This window comes from Acanthisitta chloris, unplaced genomic scaffold (assembly GCF_000695815.1).
Source record: "Acanthisitta chloris isolate BGI_N310 unplaced genomic scaffold, ASM69581v1 scaffold17416, whole genome shotgun sequence".
Lineage (NCBI taxonomy): Eukaryota > Metazoa > Chordata > Aves > Passeriformes > Acanthisittidae > Acanthisitta > Acanthisitta chloris.
In genome coordinates this window covers 9,356-29,373 of record NW_008679354.1, presented here as the reverse complement: position 1 = coordinate 29,373, position 20,018 = coordinate 9,356, and the positions used below count along the sequence as shown (strand labels likewise).

At 39.6% G+C, this 20,018-nt stretch overlaps 1 protein-coding gene across 1 annotated transcript in view; it reads right to left on the bottom strand.

The window, feature by feature from the left end:
* PRIM2 (primase, DNA, polypeptide 2 (58kDa)) overlaps positions 1-20,018 on the bottom strand; it is a gene marked incomplete at its 5' end in the record, with an annotated part of 34,085 nt that overhangs the window by 7,038 nt on the left and 7,029 nt on the right. The window contains 2 exons of the mRNA XM_009077256.1: positions 4,095-4,177; positions 5,455-5,581. Coding sequence (XP_009075504.1) covers positions 4,095-4,177; positions 5,455-5,581 — 210 coding nt within the window. The remainder of the gene's footprint in view (positions 1-4,094; positions 4,178-5,454; positions 5,582-20,018) is intronic.

The window sequence follows — 20,018 nt, the reverse complement described above, 5'->3', positions numbered from 1 at the left end:
AGAATCCCCTCCCTTGCCCTGCTGCCCACACTCCTGTGGATGCAGCCCAGGATTCCATTGGTTTCTGGGCTGAGCTCACACTGCAGCTCATGATGAGCTTCTCATCCACTCTCACTCCCAAGTCTTTCTCTTCACTAACAATCCTCTATTTAAATATAACAGAATTATAATTCATAATAAATATTATCTTTTCTACAACATTTGTGTACATAACAAAAGCAAGTTTGCAGCTGGTTTTCACTAGTGCTATCCAGAAACAAACCTCCACTCCAAACTTAAGTCACAGCAGTAATCTTTTGCCTCTAGATATATTAAGCCTTTTACACTGCACTGCTTTACTTTGCAAGTAAAGACACATACTCAAGGACTCCTTCTTTTAGTCCTTATGTGACTTTTCCTTCACTGCCATCTGCAACTTACTTTTCTGATGTTGCTCTGCTGACTACTAATGAGGTTGAGATGATGTTTGGCTGCTGTTTGCAGCCACCTGCTTTGATAGATCCTCAGCACTCAAAGCAAAGATGCTGCAGAGCAGGAGAGTTGGGGCTCTGTAATTATCCACTGTTATTTTTACTTACTCAGAGTCTGTTTGTTTTGTTGCTTTTTTAAAATTGCAAAATTAACTTATATTTTCAACATGAAAATCTTTCTACTATAGATGGAGTTACATATGACTCATTTCTCACTTTCCCTTAGGGATTTAAAAGACATGTAGATGTGGCACTTGGGGACAAGGTTTAGTGGTGGATTTGGCAGTGCTGAGTTAACAGCTGAACTCGATGCTCTTAAAGGTCTTCTCCAAGCTAAATAATTCTATGGTTCTTTGTATTTCAAAGGTGACTGAAGATATGATTGGGTGTAACTGCTGGCAATTGTCTGAGCATGTTCCACTCTTCCTTTTCAGGTCACTCTGTGACTGCCTCAACACTAAGTCTGTCCCCAAGGCTCCCCAAAGTGCCCTTTGCCTCTTGGACAGGAGACTCATCTGCTCTTTCTGCTGATTTCAAGTATTTTCTTTACATTTTATCTGGATTTTGAAGACTCCATGTTGATAATGTATGCACGTCTAGCACAATTTTTCTCAGGTTTAAGCTGTTTTCTCTCAAGGAATTGCTTACAGGCTAGAGAAATGTTGTTACAGCTTTGCCCAGGTTAATACACCTGAGTATTTCACTTCTCTGTTTTCCCACAGCTTTTAAAGTAATGTTGTAAAAATGTATGTTTTATGATTAGAATTTTTCTGGCTATTTTTTCAGCGACACACTTTCATTTAACTGATAAATCGTGTGTGAGTTTATAGCCACCTGTTATAAAAGACAGCCATGCCTGGTTTTAGATATGATAGATAACCCACACTCCTCTGCTGCAATGCTATGTCAAAGCCTGAGCTGCTATAAAGCATGAAGCATCTGAAATGCTTCAGAATAAAAGGAAAAAATAAAGAGAAAAGATGCAAAATTTAAAGAAAATGAAGCATTTGCCTCATGTACCTTCTAAGTTTGCAACATAAGCTTCAAGAACAATGAGCTGAAACATTTTTATTTCACATATTCCTTCTCTGTTTTCCTGTTTTTTCATCCTGAGCTGTGCATTTATAACCCTTAACTTTTTGTGTGTTTCTTTTTTTCCTTCCCTTCTAAATAAAAAATTTCATGAGTAGTTTAATAGACCATAAATTGAAGCTGTGAAAGTGTGAAGACACAGCCCCTAATTCTGTCCACCAAAATATACCATAAATTGAAATGCTATGCACTCACCCCTTCACACATTAGATGCTCAGCTAAGCATATTCCTTCTCCAAGAAGCACTTTTAAAACAAACAGAAATAGCTACTATCACAATAAAAAAACAGCCTAGGCTAAGGAAAATGTGAAATAAATACAAGTTAAAGAACTCAGTTCTTGGAATAAATACCAGGATCAATTCTTTCTGCTTTATAGTATATAATATATATATCTATTGTAGACAGATATGAAATAATTTTATTCTGCTTCTCCTACTGAATATCTCAAAGACTGGACAACATCCATTTCCAGGCAAAGAAGACACTGATGGAGACAGTTATTCTTAGTCACTTTGGATAAGACAATTTAAGACTCCAAGTGAATCCCAATTCTCCTTTACAAAGGAAAAAATAAAACCAAAAACCTACATACACACAAATAAAAACACAACTGACACAGAATAAGGAACTACATTAAATATAAAGACACTGCCTTACTGTGCAAATTTGCTGAAGAAATAACCTTACTAAATCCCACCAACACATGTAGCAAGGCAGTTAAACCAGTAAATCCTCATCAATCTTTCCAATGATTAGCAGGATAAAAATCTCAGACAAGCATCAATTTTTGATGCATATAAAAAGGCACAAAGCCAAAGGAAAGTATCTCTAGTGCCTGCCAGATATATGGATGCTTATTGATAGGAACCAGGACAAAAACAAGGAAAGAACATTCATAGGAAACAGGCTGACTGTTTCAACAATTTGTCAAGAAGGACTATGAGTGAACAATAAACTCTTCAAAATTATTCTCTTTTAACTTTTATCTTAATTATCCTTTCCAAGGGAGACTGTTTTAAGCAGAACTTCCACATTCCTTTCTTTTTAGCAGGTCAAAAAAAGGTGATTCTTCCCCTCTACTCTGCTCTCGTGAGACTCCACCTGGAATACTGCACACAGTTCTGGTGTCCTCAGCATAAGAAGGACATGGAACTGTTGGAGCAAGTTCAGAGGAGGCCACCAAGTTGCTCAGAGCACTGGAGCATCTCCCTGTGAGGACAGGCTGAGGGAGTTGGGGCTGTTCAGCCTGGAGAAGAGAAGGTTGTGTGGAGACCTCAGAGCAACTTTTCAATATCTGAAGGAGCTACAAGGAGCTGGAGAGGGACTCTGTGTTAGGAACTGCAGTGACAGGACAAGGGGAAATGGGTTCAACCTGACGGAGGGGAAGTTTAGGTTGGATGTGAGAAAAAGTTTTTTTCCTCTAGGGGTGGTGAGACGCTGTCCCAGGTTGCCCAGGGAGGCTGTGGCTGCCCCAACCCTGGTGATGTTCAAGGCCAGGCGGGATGAGCCTTGAGCAACCTGATCTAGTGAGGAGGTGTCCCTGCCCAGGGCAGGGGTTGGGACTGGATGATCTCTAAGGTCCATGCCAACCCTTAAATTCTATGATTTTATGATGCTATCTAGTTCAATAGATTGGAATGACTCTGCCAATTGGCTCTGCCAATCCAATGTCAGTTGGCTCTGATCCATCCAGATTGATTGGACATTATGATCTCGAAGATCTCCTTGAACCTAAAAGTCTGTTGATACCTGACAAGCAATGGTGACTCTCCACATGAACTGAAGACAACAATTTAAAGCAGGTTTTCCCTATGGACCTACATCAGATTTCAGGCAGTTAATATCACAATGTTTTGCTGTACTTTATGTCTTCCTCCAATGAAAATTATGGCAACCTTTTTTTACCTTAAGCTCCTGCCAGAGCAAGCAATGGGAGACATGGTTCTTCAGTACACATCTCAAAGTTCCAATTCCTACATTGCCCTTGCTGCATAAGATAGGTTTTCAATTCAATGTTACATTTTAAGAGCTGATAAAAATCTCTGCTTAATTTCACTAGGTATTTCACCTGCTTTTGTGGCTTAGGAGAAGTTAGTGCAATGGATGATGAAGAATGTCTGGTTTTTAAGAATTATATTACAGAAAACAATTACATATGCCTACTGACTCCACAGTAGTCATCCCCAAGTCACTGCAAGGATAAAAATATATCCTCCAAAACACTGCCAGATTCATTTAAACCTCTTTTTTAATCACAGTGCAGTAAAACACAGCAGAACAAAATTCTGCATTATATCCACTACAGCAATAAACCAACTCACAATGTTAAACAATGAAAGATGGGGATAATGATCAACAAGCACAGCAGTAGGAGCAGCCAGAACGACAAGATTCAGGTTTCTACTTTTTATGAGAAGAAATATTTCACACTAGGCACTGACAAATTGCAGAGAGCATTCCTACACGGATAGGAAGTCAAATGGAAAAGCAGTGCCTTATTAATGAAAGTGCCAAGCAAAATATGCCTCACCTGAGATATTCCACTGGGAGGGATCTTGTATGACTGCAGCTTTTGCTTCAGCAGCTCAGGATCACTGTGGCGGAATGGGCACCCTGACAGTAAAAAAAAAAAGCAGCAAGCTCACAAACAAGGCTGTTTACTCAGGAGTTAGTGCAGTAAGGCACTCAAGAGAGCAGCTAAGCTGTTCCTAATTGTCTAACAGCTTATTAATAGGAAAGTTAATTACCCATGTGTACAAGTGCTTACTTTTTTTTTCTTTTCTTTAAATAATTACTCTGCTGCATGGTTATCAGGGTAGCACAGGCACCAAAGTTACATAAAATATCCCACCATAATCAGGCCACAATTCTCATTCACTGACAGGAAAAGAGTTTAAGTTCTTTCCTTACTAATAATGACAGTGTTGGTGCATTTAATAGCTGTGCAAAAAAACCTGGGAAAGTCAAGTAATGAGAGCCAACTGGTCTTTAGAGCACAGCCCTTTGTAAGACAATCACTTTATAAATACCTTAGAAAGTTCCACCACCTAAGAGTGGAATTTTATTATCCCAGAATTAGTTTTGAGACACAACTGAAGTTCTTTCCTTACTAATAATGACAGTGTTGGTGCATTTAATAGCTGTGCAAAAAAACCTGGGAAAGTCAAGTAATGAGAGCCAACTGGTCTTTAGAGCACAGCCCTTTGTAAGACAATCACTTTATAAATACCTTAGAAAGTTCCACCACCTAAGAGTGGAATTTTATTATCCCAGAATTAGTTTTGAGACACAACTGAATGAGATTCAGATTAGATGTTAGGAAAAATATTTGTGAGGGTGGGGTGTTCAGGCACTGGAAACAGTTGCCCAGGGAGGTGGTGAAGTCACCATCCCTGAAAGTGTTTCAGAGGTGTCTGATGTGGCACTGGAGGATCTGGTTTAGGGTTTAGAGGTTCCAGCAGTGACAGGTTAATGGTTGGACTCTATGATCCTAGAGGTCTCCTCCAACCTTGATGATTCTATAAATGACTTAGTACTAGTATAACAGTGGTGAAGCCAGTGCAGGTTTTTTACATGTCTAGTCACAGAGAGGTAGGAAGTTTTAAAGTACCCTAGCAAACTTCAGAATTCCTGTATGACTGAATTCATCTCTCAGAACACCCCCAAGTGGTATTTTCTTAAAGCATCTGTACATTTAAAGTCTCCTTGAACTGCATGACACAATGTATATGAAACCAAAAGTTATCAGTTCTCATCTAAAGAGAACAGTTCAAGACCATTATGGTCTTGAGATGAAAGACATCATTTAAGAGACTACAGGGAGAGGTAACTTCTCTAGCCAAGGAATTCTGCTGGTTTTAAATGTGGGTTTTTCCTCCTAAGGAACTCACCATGATAATCCCCTTGACCTGGTGGATTGGACATGATAATCTTCATGCAGCTGTAGGGGGTATAATCAGTTCTCCTCCCTTCTTTCCCGTAGCTGTGGCGAATGCTGTAAGCGTATCCTTTGTCAAACTACATGGAAACAAAACAACTCTTACATATTGTGCCAGTGACTCTCTGCCCTGCAAACAGAAATACTGAATAACAAAATGAATTTGCCAAACATACCTAAACTGATAAGAGTTAAAATCTAGTTGCTTGCTGCTAGTTTTTGGTTTACATTACATCACCTTCATATGAACATGTATGTGTTGTACAGACACATCACAAGAGAAGTGTGTAACTGCATTGATTTAAGGTCTTTTCAGCTGATGCTGTCATGGCTTTAAAGAGAAGATGCTTAAAAGCTCAAAATTTTGAACCCCACAATGTTTGTCAATGGAGAAAACACAGTAATTTTAAATCTTTCATAAATGTCCATAAATCAATTGCTTAATCAGGGAAAAAACCCACCAGGATTACAGATTTCTTTAGTCAGGTTCACACTCTTACTCTCCCAAAGTATAATGCTTCACCTATACTTTGCTTCAGCACTGAGGTTCAATTGATCAGATTCTAAAATGGAGTATACTTCGCGGGTACAAAAGAGATTTTCTCTTTTGTCTACTGATAGACTACCAACTCCTCCAATAAAGTGAAACCTTCTAAAGTAATACAGATATAATCAAACATTTATCTTGACAGCTGAGCATGGAGCTATCAATACATCATTTTAGATAAGTCCTGTGGAGAACACTCAATTACATGAGGTCATGTTATTTCTTTACCTGGCAATAGGTGACATAAAATCTCTAGAAGAATCAGATTACTTAAAATACAGATTTTACTAAGCTGCACCAGCTGCTATAGGACTTCAAGGAACATTTGCTCAAATACCATATTTCTAGTCCTTAAAAACACAAGTATGATAAAATAACCAAGCATCATATTTAGAATTACACATCCGCAGTCTCTCTTTACCTCCAAAATACTATGACAATACACAAAAGAACAACTCAGCTCTTGCTCAATTCCAAATCTTAGAATTAACCTTGAGTAAAGTTCTGCATCTGAACAGAGAAAACTCCCATCAGAATTTAAGTCTTCTTCTCAAAAAGCACTTTAAAATAATTTTTTGCTCTGGCTCTGGTATTTAACTAATCGAAAACAATGTAATATACTGAGTAAAAAACTGGTAGCAATACTACTGCAAGGATACTCTCAATTCTACAGATAAAAGTAGTTCCCTGTCTCATAGAATCATAGAATTTAGGGGTTGGAATGGACCTTACAGATCATCTAGTCCCAACCCCTGCCCTGGGCAGAGACACCTCCTCACTAGATCAGGCTCATCCAGCCTGGCCTTGAACACTACCAGGGTTGGGGCAGCCACAGCCTCCCTGGGCAACCTGTTCCAATATTTGGCCTGTGGATGTCCAAATAGTAATTCAGAATATTCACATACCTATCAAATACCTTGACTGGCTAAAATATGTCAAAAATGAAATAGAAACCTAAATGTGTTTTTTCTTCAGATAAAACACTTATCTTTTTGGAAATATATATATATACACACACACTTGTAAAACTGTAACATAATATGTAAATACACAACAAATGTGTATAAAAATATACACAAGCATTGAGAATAAAATCCTGAATTGCACCTGATTCAAACAGTGAAAAAGAAATTTCTCTATCAAGATGCTGGACATAATCAAGTCAAAGCATAAAGAAGACTAATATTCAGCACTCATCCCAAACGAGGCTTAAGACATCCAAAGCTCTGAACAAACATTGACTAATTAATCCTCACTGTGCATTTGACAAAGTGACTTTACTCTACTTTAAAAGATTTTTTTTAAAGTGGGAAGGGGAAGAAAAGAAAGAGAGAAAAGAGCATTATGTTTTCCAGCATGTAGGAATACTCATAGAATAGAATCATCAAGGTTGGATGAGTCCGATCATCAAGTCAAGTCCAACCATTAACCTGTCACTGCTGGAACCCTTAAACCAGATCCTCCAGTGCCAGATCCAGATGCCTCTTAAACACAGTCAACCTTTTAGTTCAGAAGAGAAAAGAACTTGTTGGTAGAACAGTAAATTCACACTAATTGTGATAGCAACAGAGCTGGGCTTACCAACTCTTCATTACAAAGAAGAGTAAAAACATAAGAGTATCTGCTCCAGGTGTGTGCAGGTACATGCAAGGGCCAGGAAAACAGCTCCCTCCCCTGTGGAGGTGGCCAAGTCCTGCTGCTGCTCCTGTGGGAGCTGCAAATGATCTGTTTACTCCTGAACAACAGCAGACATCAAATACAAAGGTGTGTGTATTTTAATTTCCAGCCTCTGCGTGAACCTGTTGAACTGAAGATGGAATCTGTGAGCCTGTATCCACTTATTCTTCCACCCAGAAGCTCTGGAATCTTCCCTCCTTTTGAAATGATGAAGGAAAGCACATTTTGTTTGCTTTAAAAAACCAAAAGATATTTGAGCAGGCAATTAAATTAGCCTAAACTATTTTTTTCCAAGGGAAAAGCAAATCTTGAATGTTTCAGGATGTATTGCTTAGTTTCTCAGAAAATTAACACCCCTCTTTAACAGTTCTGTACACTCAAATCCTGAGCTGTGCTTTGCACATCACTTGCCTTAATGCCCACAGAAATTACTTTTACTACCTAACTCATTATGCTGAGAAGCAGCTCTTGCAGTAAATAGAAACAACAGCCACATAATAGCACCACATGGCCCTGGTACAGGTTGGGTATTTTCTCACTGCTCTCTTTTAATCCTGTTTGGTTCCCAAGAGTTTTTGCAGTGGCAGATGGCAGAGAATGACACAGCTACATGGTGCAAGTTGGCACACACACAGTTACAAGCTTCACTAAGAGCTCTCTCATCCCTGTGATTCAGCTTCTCATTGATCAAGGAAACAGGATTTGAGTAGGGCAAATATCTGACAGGCTGCGTGGTCATCCTCAGCTGGGAGAAACCATGAATTGTGGCATCTCATTTCAGAAAACACATCCTGCAGAACAGCCCTCTCTGTGCCCTGGGGAGTGAGCTCAGGGAGCAGCCTTATTCTTTCCTAATACCCTTACTCTAGCCTAAATTTCCCCTCTTTCAAAAGATACATTTCTAAAAGAGATAGATAGATAGATTAGACAGATTAGACAGATAGATTAGATAGATTAGATAGATAGATAGCTAGATAGATCGATAGATCGATAGATATCTAAAAGCTATAAATTAGCAACTGGTATAGGCCAAAACCAGATTACCATGTTCCAGATAGGAACTTAAGGAAAGGCTATTTCCAGTAAGTTCTGATCACATAAATGCATATGAGATCTTTAGATACAGAATGAGGATGTACATCAAACAGACCAGGAAAAGTGTTTACTGAACACAGCAGGAAAGGGTGGGTCATGTGTGCCTCACAATTATCAAATTGGTACAACTGAGTACACTTTCAGTGGAACAGGCTGATGGTTGGACTTGATGATCTTAGAGGTCTCCTCCAACCTTGATGATTCTATGATTCTAGGCTTCCCTGCCACTGAAGAATGAGCATCATGTCATCACTAACACTTGCCCTCCCTCCCTCATTTGTCATATTTGCAGATTACTACCTGGAAATAGAACCAGGTGCTCCATAAATTTTGTTCTCACATGGTGGCTGCCCCAACCCTGGCAGTGTTCACAGCCAGGCTGGATGAGCCTTGAGCAACCTGCTCTGGTGGGAGGTGTCCCTGCCCAGGGCAGGGGTTGGGACTGGATGATCTGTAAGGCCCATTCCAGCCCCTAAATTCTATGATTCTATATTCAGCATGTGCATTAGGATGGAAATTAATTTGCTGACAGGTCTTCCAAGCCCTGTGTGCTCAGGTTCACACTGCCACAAAACCTTCATGTTTCAGTTCAAATTACTTTTATAGACTCATGCAAGTTTTTATGCATCTATTCCTTCACATACTGGGAGATTTATTTATTTAAAGTCTAACAACTAAGCAAAATCACTGCCCTAATTTTGTCTAGCTTCTTGGCTGACCACCAGATTAGTTCCAGCTCTGCAAAATTCAAAGTAATGGTTTAACACCTCTTTTTTTTTTTTAAACAGTCATTGGGCAATTTCCTGTCTAAAATTGTTGGGCCTGTATGGATACCAGCTTCAAATTCATAAATTTATCGCACACAGTTGTACATCTTCTGAAATAATTGGTTCACTTTTTCATCCATTTCCTAGGCAGTTGCTCAAATCATTACTGTTGACACTGCTTACTTGGCACATCTTTAACCAAGCAACTTTTTATAAGCTCATTCTTAAAATAACCTCAAGATTATCTTTTCCCAAGCACAGTTGCCATTTAGGAGCACAAATAAATGCCTCTCTATTTAGCCAACAACAAAAAGTGTCAATTTATCCTAAATTATCAACCTATAGCATGATTTCTACCATAAAGGTATAGATCAGACATCAGCTAAAATTGAGCTGGAAAACTGCTGTGTTGTGTGGCAGTCAGCACAGACCAATTCACAGCAAGTACAAAACACTTCCTCTCCAATTTCAGGATTTCCAAACAGCATGAGGCAAGTACCACTTTGCCCTGGAGACAGTTTCATCTACCACAAGGAAATCAGCAAACTTTTTATGCTGCCCACATGAGCATAAACTGCGTGGCTGATGAACTAGCAAAGATATGACACTGTAGGCTTTTATTTACAGTAGTCTAAGCTTGTCTTAATATAACTGAGCTAAATATACAATTTGTGTAGACAATTTCTTCACACATTTCCATGCACCAAGACTTTGAACCAGGAGAAGTATAAAATAAACCACAGCAGGCTGACTTCTGCCTTAAGACACTGCATCAGATTATCAGCACAACACATCTTAAAGCCATCTCCTATAGCAACAGGATTTTTCTTGGGCACCTACAAAAGATTTTATTTGTTACTTCAAGCCATTGCAACATTTCTCTCTGCATCTAAACTATTGTGCTGGTTTCAGTTGGGATAGAGTTAACTTTCTTTCTAGGAGCTGGCACAGTGCTGTGGTTTGGATTTAGCATGAGAATAACGTTGCTAACAGATGTTTTGAGGGGTTATAATTAGAGTCCAGGATTTCTCAGTTTCCTATGCTCTGCCATTGAGGAGGTGCACAAGAAGCTGGGAGAAAGCACACATGGGACAGTTAGCTAAGGGATGTTCCCAACCACAGAACATCATGCTCAGTACATAAACTTGTGGGGAGTTGGCTGGGAGCTGCTCAGGCATTGGGTGGGCATTGGTCAGTGGGTGGTGAGCAACTGTATTGTGCATGACTTGTGGTTTGGATTTATTTGGGGCTGGGGGGGAATATTCCTCTCTCTTTTTTTTGTATGGTTATTATTAAATCAGAGAGTAACCAGAGTTGGAAGGGACCCCTGAGGACCATCTAGTCCAACTCCTGGCCCTGCACAGACATCCCTGACAGTCACACCCTGTGCCTGAGAGCATTGGCCAAACACCTCTGGAGCTCTGTCAGCCTTGGGGCTGTGACACTGCCCTGGGAGCTGTTCAGGGCCCAAACACCTCTGGGGAAAGAAGAACCAGTTGCTAATCTCCAGCCTAACCCTGCCCTGACACAACTCCAGCCCATTCCCTGGGTCCTGTCCCTGGGCCCAGAGAGAAGAGGTCAGAGCTGTCCCTGCACTTCCTTCCCTGAGGAAGTTGTATCCAGGGATGAGCTCTGTCCTCAGTCTCCTCTTCTCCAGCTGAACAGACCAAATGACCTCAGTCACTCCTCATGTGGCTTCCCCTCAAGGCCCTTCACCATTTCATTGCCTCCTTTGGACACTCTCCAAGAACTTAATATCTTTCTTATATTGTGGTGCCCAAACTGCACACAATATTCAAGGTGAGGCTTCACCAGCACAAAGTAGAAGGATCAGCATAGAGCAGAGGATTTTTACTTTATTTCAGTTATTAACCTGTTCTTATCTCAACCCATAGGTTTTACCTTTTTTCCCCTGACTACTGTAAACATATTTAATTTTCAACAGATTTCTGCAGACCTTTCTCTGCAGTTTTAAGGAACTCTAATAACATCAGAGAACAATCTTGAATTCTTTACTAAATATTTACTCCACAACACACTCACATAGATAGTATAACATGAGATGAAAAAAAAGTATATCTAATTAACAATTTCTAAAGCAAGGAATCTCATTCAGTACGAAAAAACCCAACACACTTGTGGTACTCTATCAACTACAAGTACACCAATGCCTTTCAGATTTTTCTGCTGATGGTTTTCAATCAGTGCTTCTCACACTTCAATATCCAAAGAAGTTAACTGATGTAACTTGAAAGTGTATCTTTCAGCAGAAGGTAAGCAGGAAATGAAACAGGCTATTCATTTTATCACAAGTGGCAGGCAGAGAGTAAGAGTTCCCCAAACATTCAATGGCAAAGGAGAACACAAAGTGTTATCACTGAGAGAGATGTAAGAGTGTTAACAGACTGCAAAGCAGGCAGAAATTTGGCATGTGGTACAATAAAAAACGACTAAGAAAGTTAAACAGAAGTAGAATAGTAACTAACTGCATCTACAGGAAGAAGATTCAGCTCCGGACATTGAAATCTAGACATCTCCCCTTCTTGTCAATGGAGGTCAATGCAATCAAAGGAGTCTGGGGAGCAATTCCATTTGCCCTAACGTAGGCACAAAGAGGCTCATTACATAAATCATTCTCTAGACACTATTGACCATATAGGCTAGATCTCTATTGGCCATAATGGCAGCTTATAAACCAAGTGTAAAGAACATGTATGCCAAGGAGAAAAGAAATTCAATTAGCCTGTATCAAATTTGGGAGAAATCCATACTTACATGTATACCACAGCACATGTATTACAAGTTTCCAGGGAAGATGGATGAAGACTGGCCATGGACCCCTGCAAAGTCCAAAAACTAACTTCCTATTGTTGATTCAAGCTCTATCAATAGCTTAAACAAGAATGTTCTCATATGATGCTCTGTAGCTTTATGTGAGCACAGTGAACAGGTATTTACAGACTCTTGTAGCTCATGATCTACTGTACTGTAGCATATACTGCAACCTAGATCAGCATGTACAATAAAAACCTAGAACATATAGGGAAAAAAAAGGGAAAGAAAATTGGTATCAGCATGGAGACATGTTGGCACTTTGTGAAGAATCCCAAAACGTATCCAATTAGACTCTGGTTGTATGACCAGCCAGCAATAACTGCAGGACAGGAACACAAGCTTTAGGCTGCAACTGACAGGGGGTTTATTCTCACTAGACCATGACAACATCTTCAAGGATGTGGATAAGAAGACAGAGACATTCAGCAGACCAGACTGCAATAGGCCAAAGGAGCAGCCAAATGGACTTTGGAAGAGATTTACTTCACTAAGCCCCTACTCTGGTTCCAGCTTACGCCTTAGGTACTTGGAATATCTTCTGCTCCACAGAAAACAGTCCAACATGTTACCATGTACAATTGTTATCATTTAACTCAAGAGTCTGGCACAGCAGGCTCCTTCATTATAGCAATTTTCCTCATAAGGAAGAAAAAATTGTAATTTTCTTCATAAGGAAGGAGAAAAGCAAAGCTATCTAAGCAGTCATGCTAAAAATTGGGAATTTAGAAGAGCAAGTTCCCCACAACAGCTGAAGTTCTCTGTCTATGCATCTTTCCAAAGAGCAACCATGTGCTTACACACTGAAGGACATCATGTGCTCATGGAATTGCTTGTATTTTACAAACTGATGGAACCATGTAGCACTCCCTAAATATGCAATATTTGAAGCAGAGACTGAAAGGTTTTGGACACCTTTTGGACTACCTAAACCACCTTCCCTTTTATAACCATGTCCCTTGCACACAGAGTTCACCTGAGCAAGCTCTTCATCTTGACTGATTAGATATTATGGAATTACCTCATGAACTTATTACTGCATCCCCCTGCAAGCATCCTGGTGGTGTTCCAGTGTTAAGAATCCTTTACAGACTATTATTTCTCAGTCTAGAGACTGATCAGAATGGCATCTGAAGCCAAGCTCAGCATTACAAGACAAAAGGCATGTAAAAAGGAAGTTGAGAAAAAAAAACAAAGGCAGGGCCTTTTTCATTGATCATAAGATGGAGTGGTAAATTGCTGTTACCCCCAGGTTACAACACTCCACCAAGCCATCCCTGTTCACTAGAAATCTGCAACTGACCCAATCTAATTTCTAACAAGATACAGTAAAGTCCAAGAGATTCAATTTTACTCTAAGCCTCAGATTTGCAGAAACGGCAGCATCACTCAAAGAGATCCAGTGACCTGGACTGGAAAATATCCCTTCAACCAATCAAAGTGACAAAGTTATCAAAATGTGATACAACTGCAGGAAGAAAGAACAACTTGCCTTTTACTGAGATATGGTTAAACCTCTTGGACAAGAATCAGTGACAGAATAGAAGGACATTAAGTTTCCAATCCTGTAATATTTCAAGATATCAGCAAATCCTCAGTACAAATGCAGATGAAAACAAATTCATTTATTTTCTAGATAAATTGATAATTGGAAAAAAAATTTAAAAACCCTTAAAATAAAACTACAAGAAGACTAAGCAATGAATGTATTTCCTCAGAGTGGTAAGTATTCCTTATGCCTACTCTAGAAACAGGTATGCTTAACATTTTTTGATGCAGTCATAAAAGAATGACAAAAGCAAGGCATTAAAACACAAAACTGTACATGGATAGCTGATGTTTACCAACCTTTTTGAACACTGAGCAAACTAGATAGTGGAACTCCCCAAACAGCACAGTTTGGCTCAAGATTGCTGTCATTCTCTCTGTAAAAACTCTGCAGTAAAACCAGATCTTTTTCTTTATTAACAGCACAGTAAAAGACAAAATCACGTTTTAAGGTAATGATCAAAGAAAACAGAAGTGCAGAAACCCAGATATTAGCCCTTGCTGCCATAATAAAAAGAACTGCTTACATATAAAGAACATTTTATATTCTATCTAATGCATAGTGCCCTGTAATCAGGACATATTTGAACCTAGACTGCCATTATGACAAGAGTCTTTCTGTATTCAACAGAAGAGAGATGGTTTTAAATTATACAAGGCTGTTTTCCTATCTACTGTTTTTTAACTTTTGTTAACTCATCATTAAATGATGACTTAACTGCAAGGAAAATGGGAATAAAGAAGCTCTACTGCCAGACTGCTCTGAGCTGTCTCAGAAGTCACATACCTCTCATTTTTTAATGCCTGCTGTAAAGTTCTAAAAACAAGGAAATAACCCCCAGATTCCATGGAGAGAGGGTGAATATGAGACATGGTGTGCCCCAAGGCTGACAGAGCTCCAGAGGTGTTTGGCCAATGCTCTCAGCACAGGGTGTGACTGTCAGGGATGTCTGTGCAGGGCAGGAGTTGGGCTGGGTGATCCTCAAGGGTCCCTTCCAACTCTGATTATTCTGTGGTTCTGTAAACTCTGGTAACAAAGTACAAGAAGTACCTCAACTACTGTAATTCATCCAAAATAACCCAGTCTTTCTTGCCTTTTAAAAAGAAGTTCCTGAGAGTCTCACTAGTACTGCCCAAGTTCTCATGCCTCAAACCATAGAAAAAGAAAATAAATTGTAATTTAAGCAGCGAAACTTGCCATAAAGACCACATGGTTCTGCTCCCCCATGTACAGAGGGGACCAAACAGTGGGGAAAAACAGGTAAAAAAGGTATTCAAGGGACATTTGGTTTTTCTCCTTTGTGAGTGGACTTAAGAAGGGACACAGGGAGCAGTAAAAGCTCAGAAGACACCCCATGATGCAGAATTCATTTTCACAGCTAAATACATTTCAATACAAAATCAGAACCCAACCTTCTTTCACAAATTACTAACCTCTATAATGTTGAAATACTTAAGTCCTATCATTGTAATTTCACTTTCCTAAATCAATATATTAAATTTCCAAAACATAAATTGTGCATAGAACAAATAATGTATGAAGAGCTGTTCTGTCCTTATTCATGAGATTGAACAGATTTCAAAGACAGGAGGCAGAATGTTAAATCAATTCTGAAAGCACAACTACATTTTTATTTACATTGAGTCTATTGTGGTATATCAGCAGAGTGCACATTTGATACAACATGCTGCTTTTCTGGATGACTGAATATGAAATATAGCCATGATTTACTGGCTGAAAATAAGCAGATGGAATACGACAGTTATATGATGTTACAAGAACTACATGGACATTATCAAATGAGAAGGCAAAGTATACACCATTTTGGGTTGTGTTTTGGAAGTCAGTTTATAAAATTACAGGATATCTGAAAGTTTAATAAAATAATATTGTTTCCAACAAATGTATCAAGATTAAAAAGCTATTCTAGCAAAACCTTTCTGTTCAAAAAGCACAGGAACACAACTGGAAGAGACCTGGAACGTAATAAAAAGATATAGATGAAAAGATTTGAATCTCATCATCACAGAAGATGATGATGATGCTGGAGAGATGCACCAGTCCTCTTAGCAATTTCATGGCCTTCTCTGGACTTGCTCCAACAGTTCCATGTCCTTCTGATGCTGAGGACACCAGAACTGTGTGCAGTATTCCAGGTGGGTCTCCCAGAGCAGAGCAGAGGGGCAGAATCCCCTCCCTTGCCCTGCTGCCCACACTCCTGTGGATGCAGCCCAGGATTCCATTGGTTTCTGGGCTGAGCTCACACTGCAGCTCATGCTGAGCTTCTCATCCACTCTCACTCCCAAGTCTTTCTCCTCACTGCTGGTCTCAACTACTTCTCCACTCAACCTGTAGCTGTGCCTGGGATTGGGATCTCAAAAACAGTTAACCCCTGGAACTTGGGGTAATTAGCTGAAGAATTTAAATACATTCCTGGTGGTGCAATTTAGCAGTAAAGTACATTAGTGGTGTGGCAATGCACAGCAGGTATTTTTCAGCAGATGCCTAGAGAGAGCTGTATGGCTAAGAAGGTACTCGAAAGAGCCTGCTAAAGACCATATTTAGTGACACACAGACACTTCACAATCACTGAACTTAGAAATCTGGCAACCTGATAGGCCATCTATTACTTTTCTTAAAATGTCATGGAATGACTTTCTTGCTGTGCTCTGAGGGCCAATAAACCAGAAACCTCTTCTGACAAGTACACAGCCTTTCTACGATGGTAATAAAGTGCAAGACTAACAAGTGGTTCAAGACTGCAAAAGGCATCTCAGAAAATTAAAGGTCTGTCCTCGACATCTGTTTTTATACAACTCTAAAAAGCTACTACAGCCTGGAGTATCTACAGCAATGAGTGTTGCAGGGAATAAAACAAGGCACAAGAGAGCAGATTCTGATCTAAATTAGTTTTAGTACAGGAAAGATAATAATTGCTTTCACTCTTTTCAGTGCAAGAACCTTATCACTAACCAGCTCATACATTAGATTACTAAATACAGATTTTGGTGACTTAATATGTAACAACTACAAAAATTGATCCCATTTCTTGAACAACCTGATCTAGTGAGGAGGTGTCCCTGCCCAGGGCAGGGGGTTGGGACTAGGTGATCTCTAAGGTCCATTCCAACCCTTAAACTCTATGATTCTACCACTGGAAGAGGTGGGAGGGGGTGTGTATGTGTTCATAGACCACAGAATCACCAAGGTTGGAGGAGACCTCTAAGATCATTGAGTCCAACCATTAACCTGTCACTGCTGGAACCACCAAACCCTAAACCAGATCCTCCAGTGCCAGATCCAGATGCCTCTTAAACACTTCCAGGGATGGTGACTCCAGCACCTCCCTGGGCAATCTATTCCAGTGCCTGACCATCCTAACAGTGAAGAAAGTTACTTTCATTTTATTTTCCTGAAATAAGGACATTTCTACCATATATCACAAAGAACACCTAATCTTCCACTCACATCTGATTTCTCACCATCTGACTTCTTATATGTCAACAGAGCCTTCATTTACTTGTCTAATTTGGAAATGAAAGTAAACTAAACTATGAGACAGACACAGAACATGTCTATAATCTTTGTTTAATAAAGAGGTCAGAGCAGCAATCCCTACAACCTTGCACATATTTGTGTGAGGATTCTGAACAATGGACGTGTCACTGGTAAATCCCTCTGCAGCAAAGTCAGAATTTTCAACGTGCCACGAAAGCAGAAATAGTATCAACTGCTTTGCAAAACTTGCATTATTAATCATATCAGGCAGCAATGTCCATAAATACAACATGGCATGTGATTTTAATGACAGCAGTTTCATCGGATTATTTATATCTAAGCCCTAATAAAAATGATTATCTGATGAAAACAACTTTAAACAATTTTGATTTGATCTCACGATGCTTAATTAAACAGGAAGCACACAGCTATCTCTAGCTCTGATTAGATGAGCTAATTTTCTGCAGTCTTTCCAGGATGACTGTGCCCACAAGACCAAACAGAAGTAACACTGACAATCCTAATAGGGACTTCCCTCTAGCCATGGGCCAGGGTTGTATCTTTACAGGCACTGCTAACCATGTCTACATTTGATAGTCAGTGAGGAATCTTATCCCAGTTCCTTCCTGTGACTTAGCAGAATTTAACAGGACTGTGCAAGAAGTTATTCATGTATGATCATAGAATCATTTAGGTCAGAAAGGACCTTTAAGATCTGAATCCAGCTGTAAACCTAACACTGCCAAATCTACCACTAAGCCATGTCCCTAAGCACCCTAATTCTTGGAATACAATCAAATGCAAGCTCTGTGAACATGCTCTCTCAGTCCTCTCACCTCCAGAATCCACTACAGAATCACAGAATAATCAGAGTTGGAAGGGACCCTTGAGGATCATCTATTCCAGCTCCTATTCCTATTCCAGATCTCCTTCCTACTGCTTTGGTCAACAGGGATACAAAACATATTGATGAAACCAAACCATGCAGACCAGTGGGTCAGTAATGCCAACAGTACTCAGATGAGCTTTCAAAACTCTCAAGTCCTCTACAAGAGAAGGGAACAGAATGCTAGCAAGCATAAAAAAATGTGCACGGGACACAAAGGACACAAAGGACAAATTCCCACCCATAAAACACAACTTCAAATAAAAATGATAGTACATGATAGCAAGAATCTTGCATAGACTTAAAATGTAAACAGTGATACACTTAATGCCAAAAATAACCCAATTTTCATGACAATTCTATTTATATCTTTATCTCCTAGATGATAAATACTGCACCTTGCTGTTCAACACGTCACCCTAGGCTGATTTGTAGAATTTAAATAATTCAAAAATAAAAGAAGCAAATTATATTCAATTAGAGAAGTATAATTAAAAATTTAACAGAATAAAGATCCTTTTCTGACTTGCGAATCAAAACATGTTCCTGAAACAGTAAGCAGAATTAGCCAATACAAAGGGGGCAAGTAAAAACATTCGTGCATTATAAATTGCACTGGGGATCATAGAATCATAGAATTTTAGGGGTTGGAATGGACCTTACAGATCATCCAGTCCCAACACCGGCCCTGGGCAGGGACACCTCCCACCAGAGCAGGTTGCTCAAGGCTCATCCAACCTGGCTGTGAACACTGCCAGGGTTGGGGCAGCCACAGCCTCCCTGGGCAACCTGGGACAGTGTCTCACCACCAGAACAGGGAAAAACGTTTTCCTATTATCTAAGTTAAATTTCCCTCTTTGTGTTTGTACCCATTGCCCCTTGTCCTGTCACTGCAGCCCCCAACAAAGCTAGGGACAACTCTATGTCCTTACAAGCACTGTCCTGCAGTTTATCAAGTGCTTATTTCCACTTTCATTTAAACACACTGGACTTTCTTAACAATACAATTGCACAGATGTACAATGAATTATAGCATAAGCACTTCCCTACATCTATAAACTGTATTTGTTTATTCCTTACGGTCTTGTCTCCCTCTTGTGGCTAGAATAAGATTGCACTTAACAGAAAAAACAGCCTTAAAATAACACTGAGGTGATGAAGCCAACTGGCACAACCACTCGGTCAGAAGTAAGGCATCCACCACTATTTGGCAGTTGATCCTTTCATCTGAACAACGATAATTTACTATTTAGGCACTCTCAACCCAGCAATTTGCAGAGTCCTTTTAATTGCAGTGCCTAAATGGAAAAATGCTTTATTTTGCACTCTGTGTTTGTCTCTATTGGGAACACACCAGTACATGATCATTTGTCCCCTGCCCCATCAACAGAGCAACTCTATCAGTTTCAGTGCCTTCTTTGTAGGCACTACTTGATTTGTTTTTCCCCACTGACTACATGGCTTCACACTTCACTTACAATATAGTCCAGAAATTACTCTCTAAAGGTAAAATAAAAGTTCTCAAAAACTTTTCTAGAGTGTTTTTATCAATGAGCCCTCAGGTATGTCCACATCAGTGATTCAGAGCACAGGAGGAGTTCTTTTTGGTGCAAATTGCCCATATGCCTATGTTTAGCTTGAAGACATGAACTCCAGTTTGCTGCTG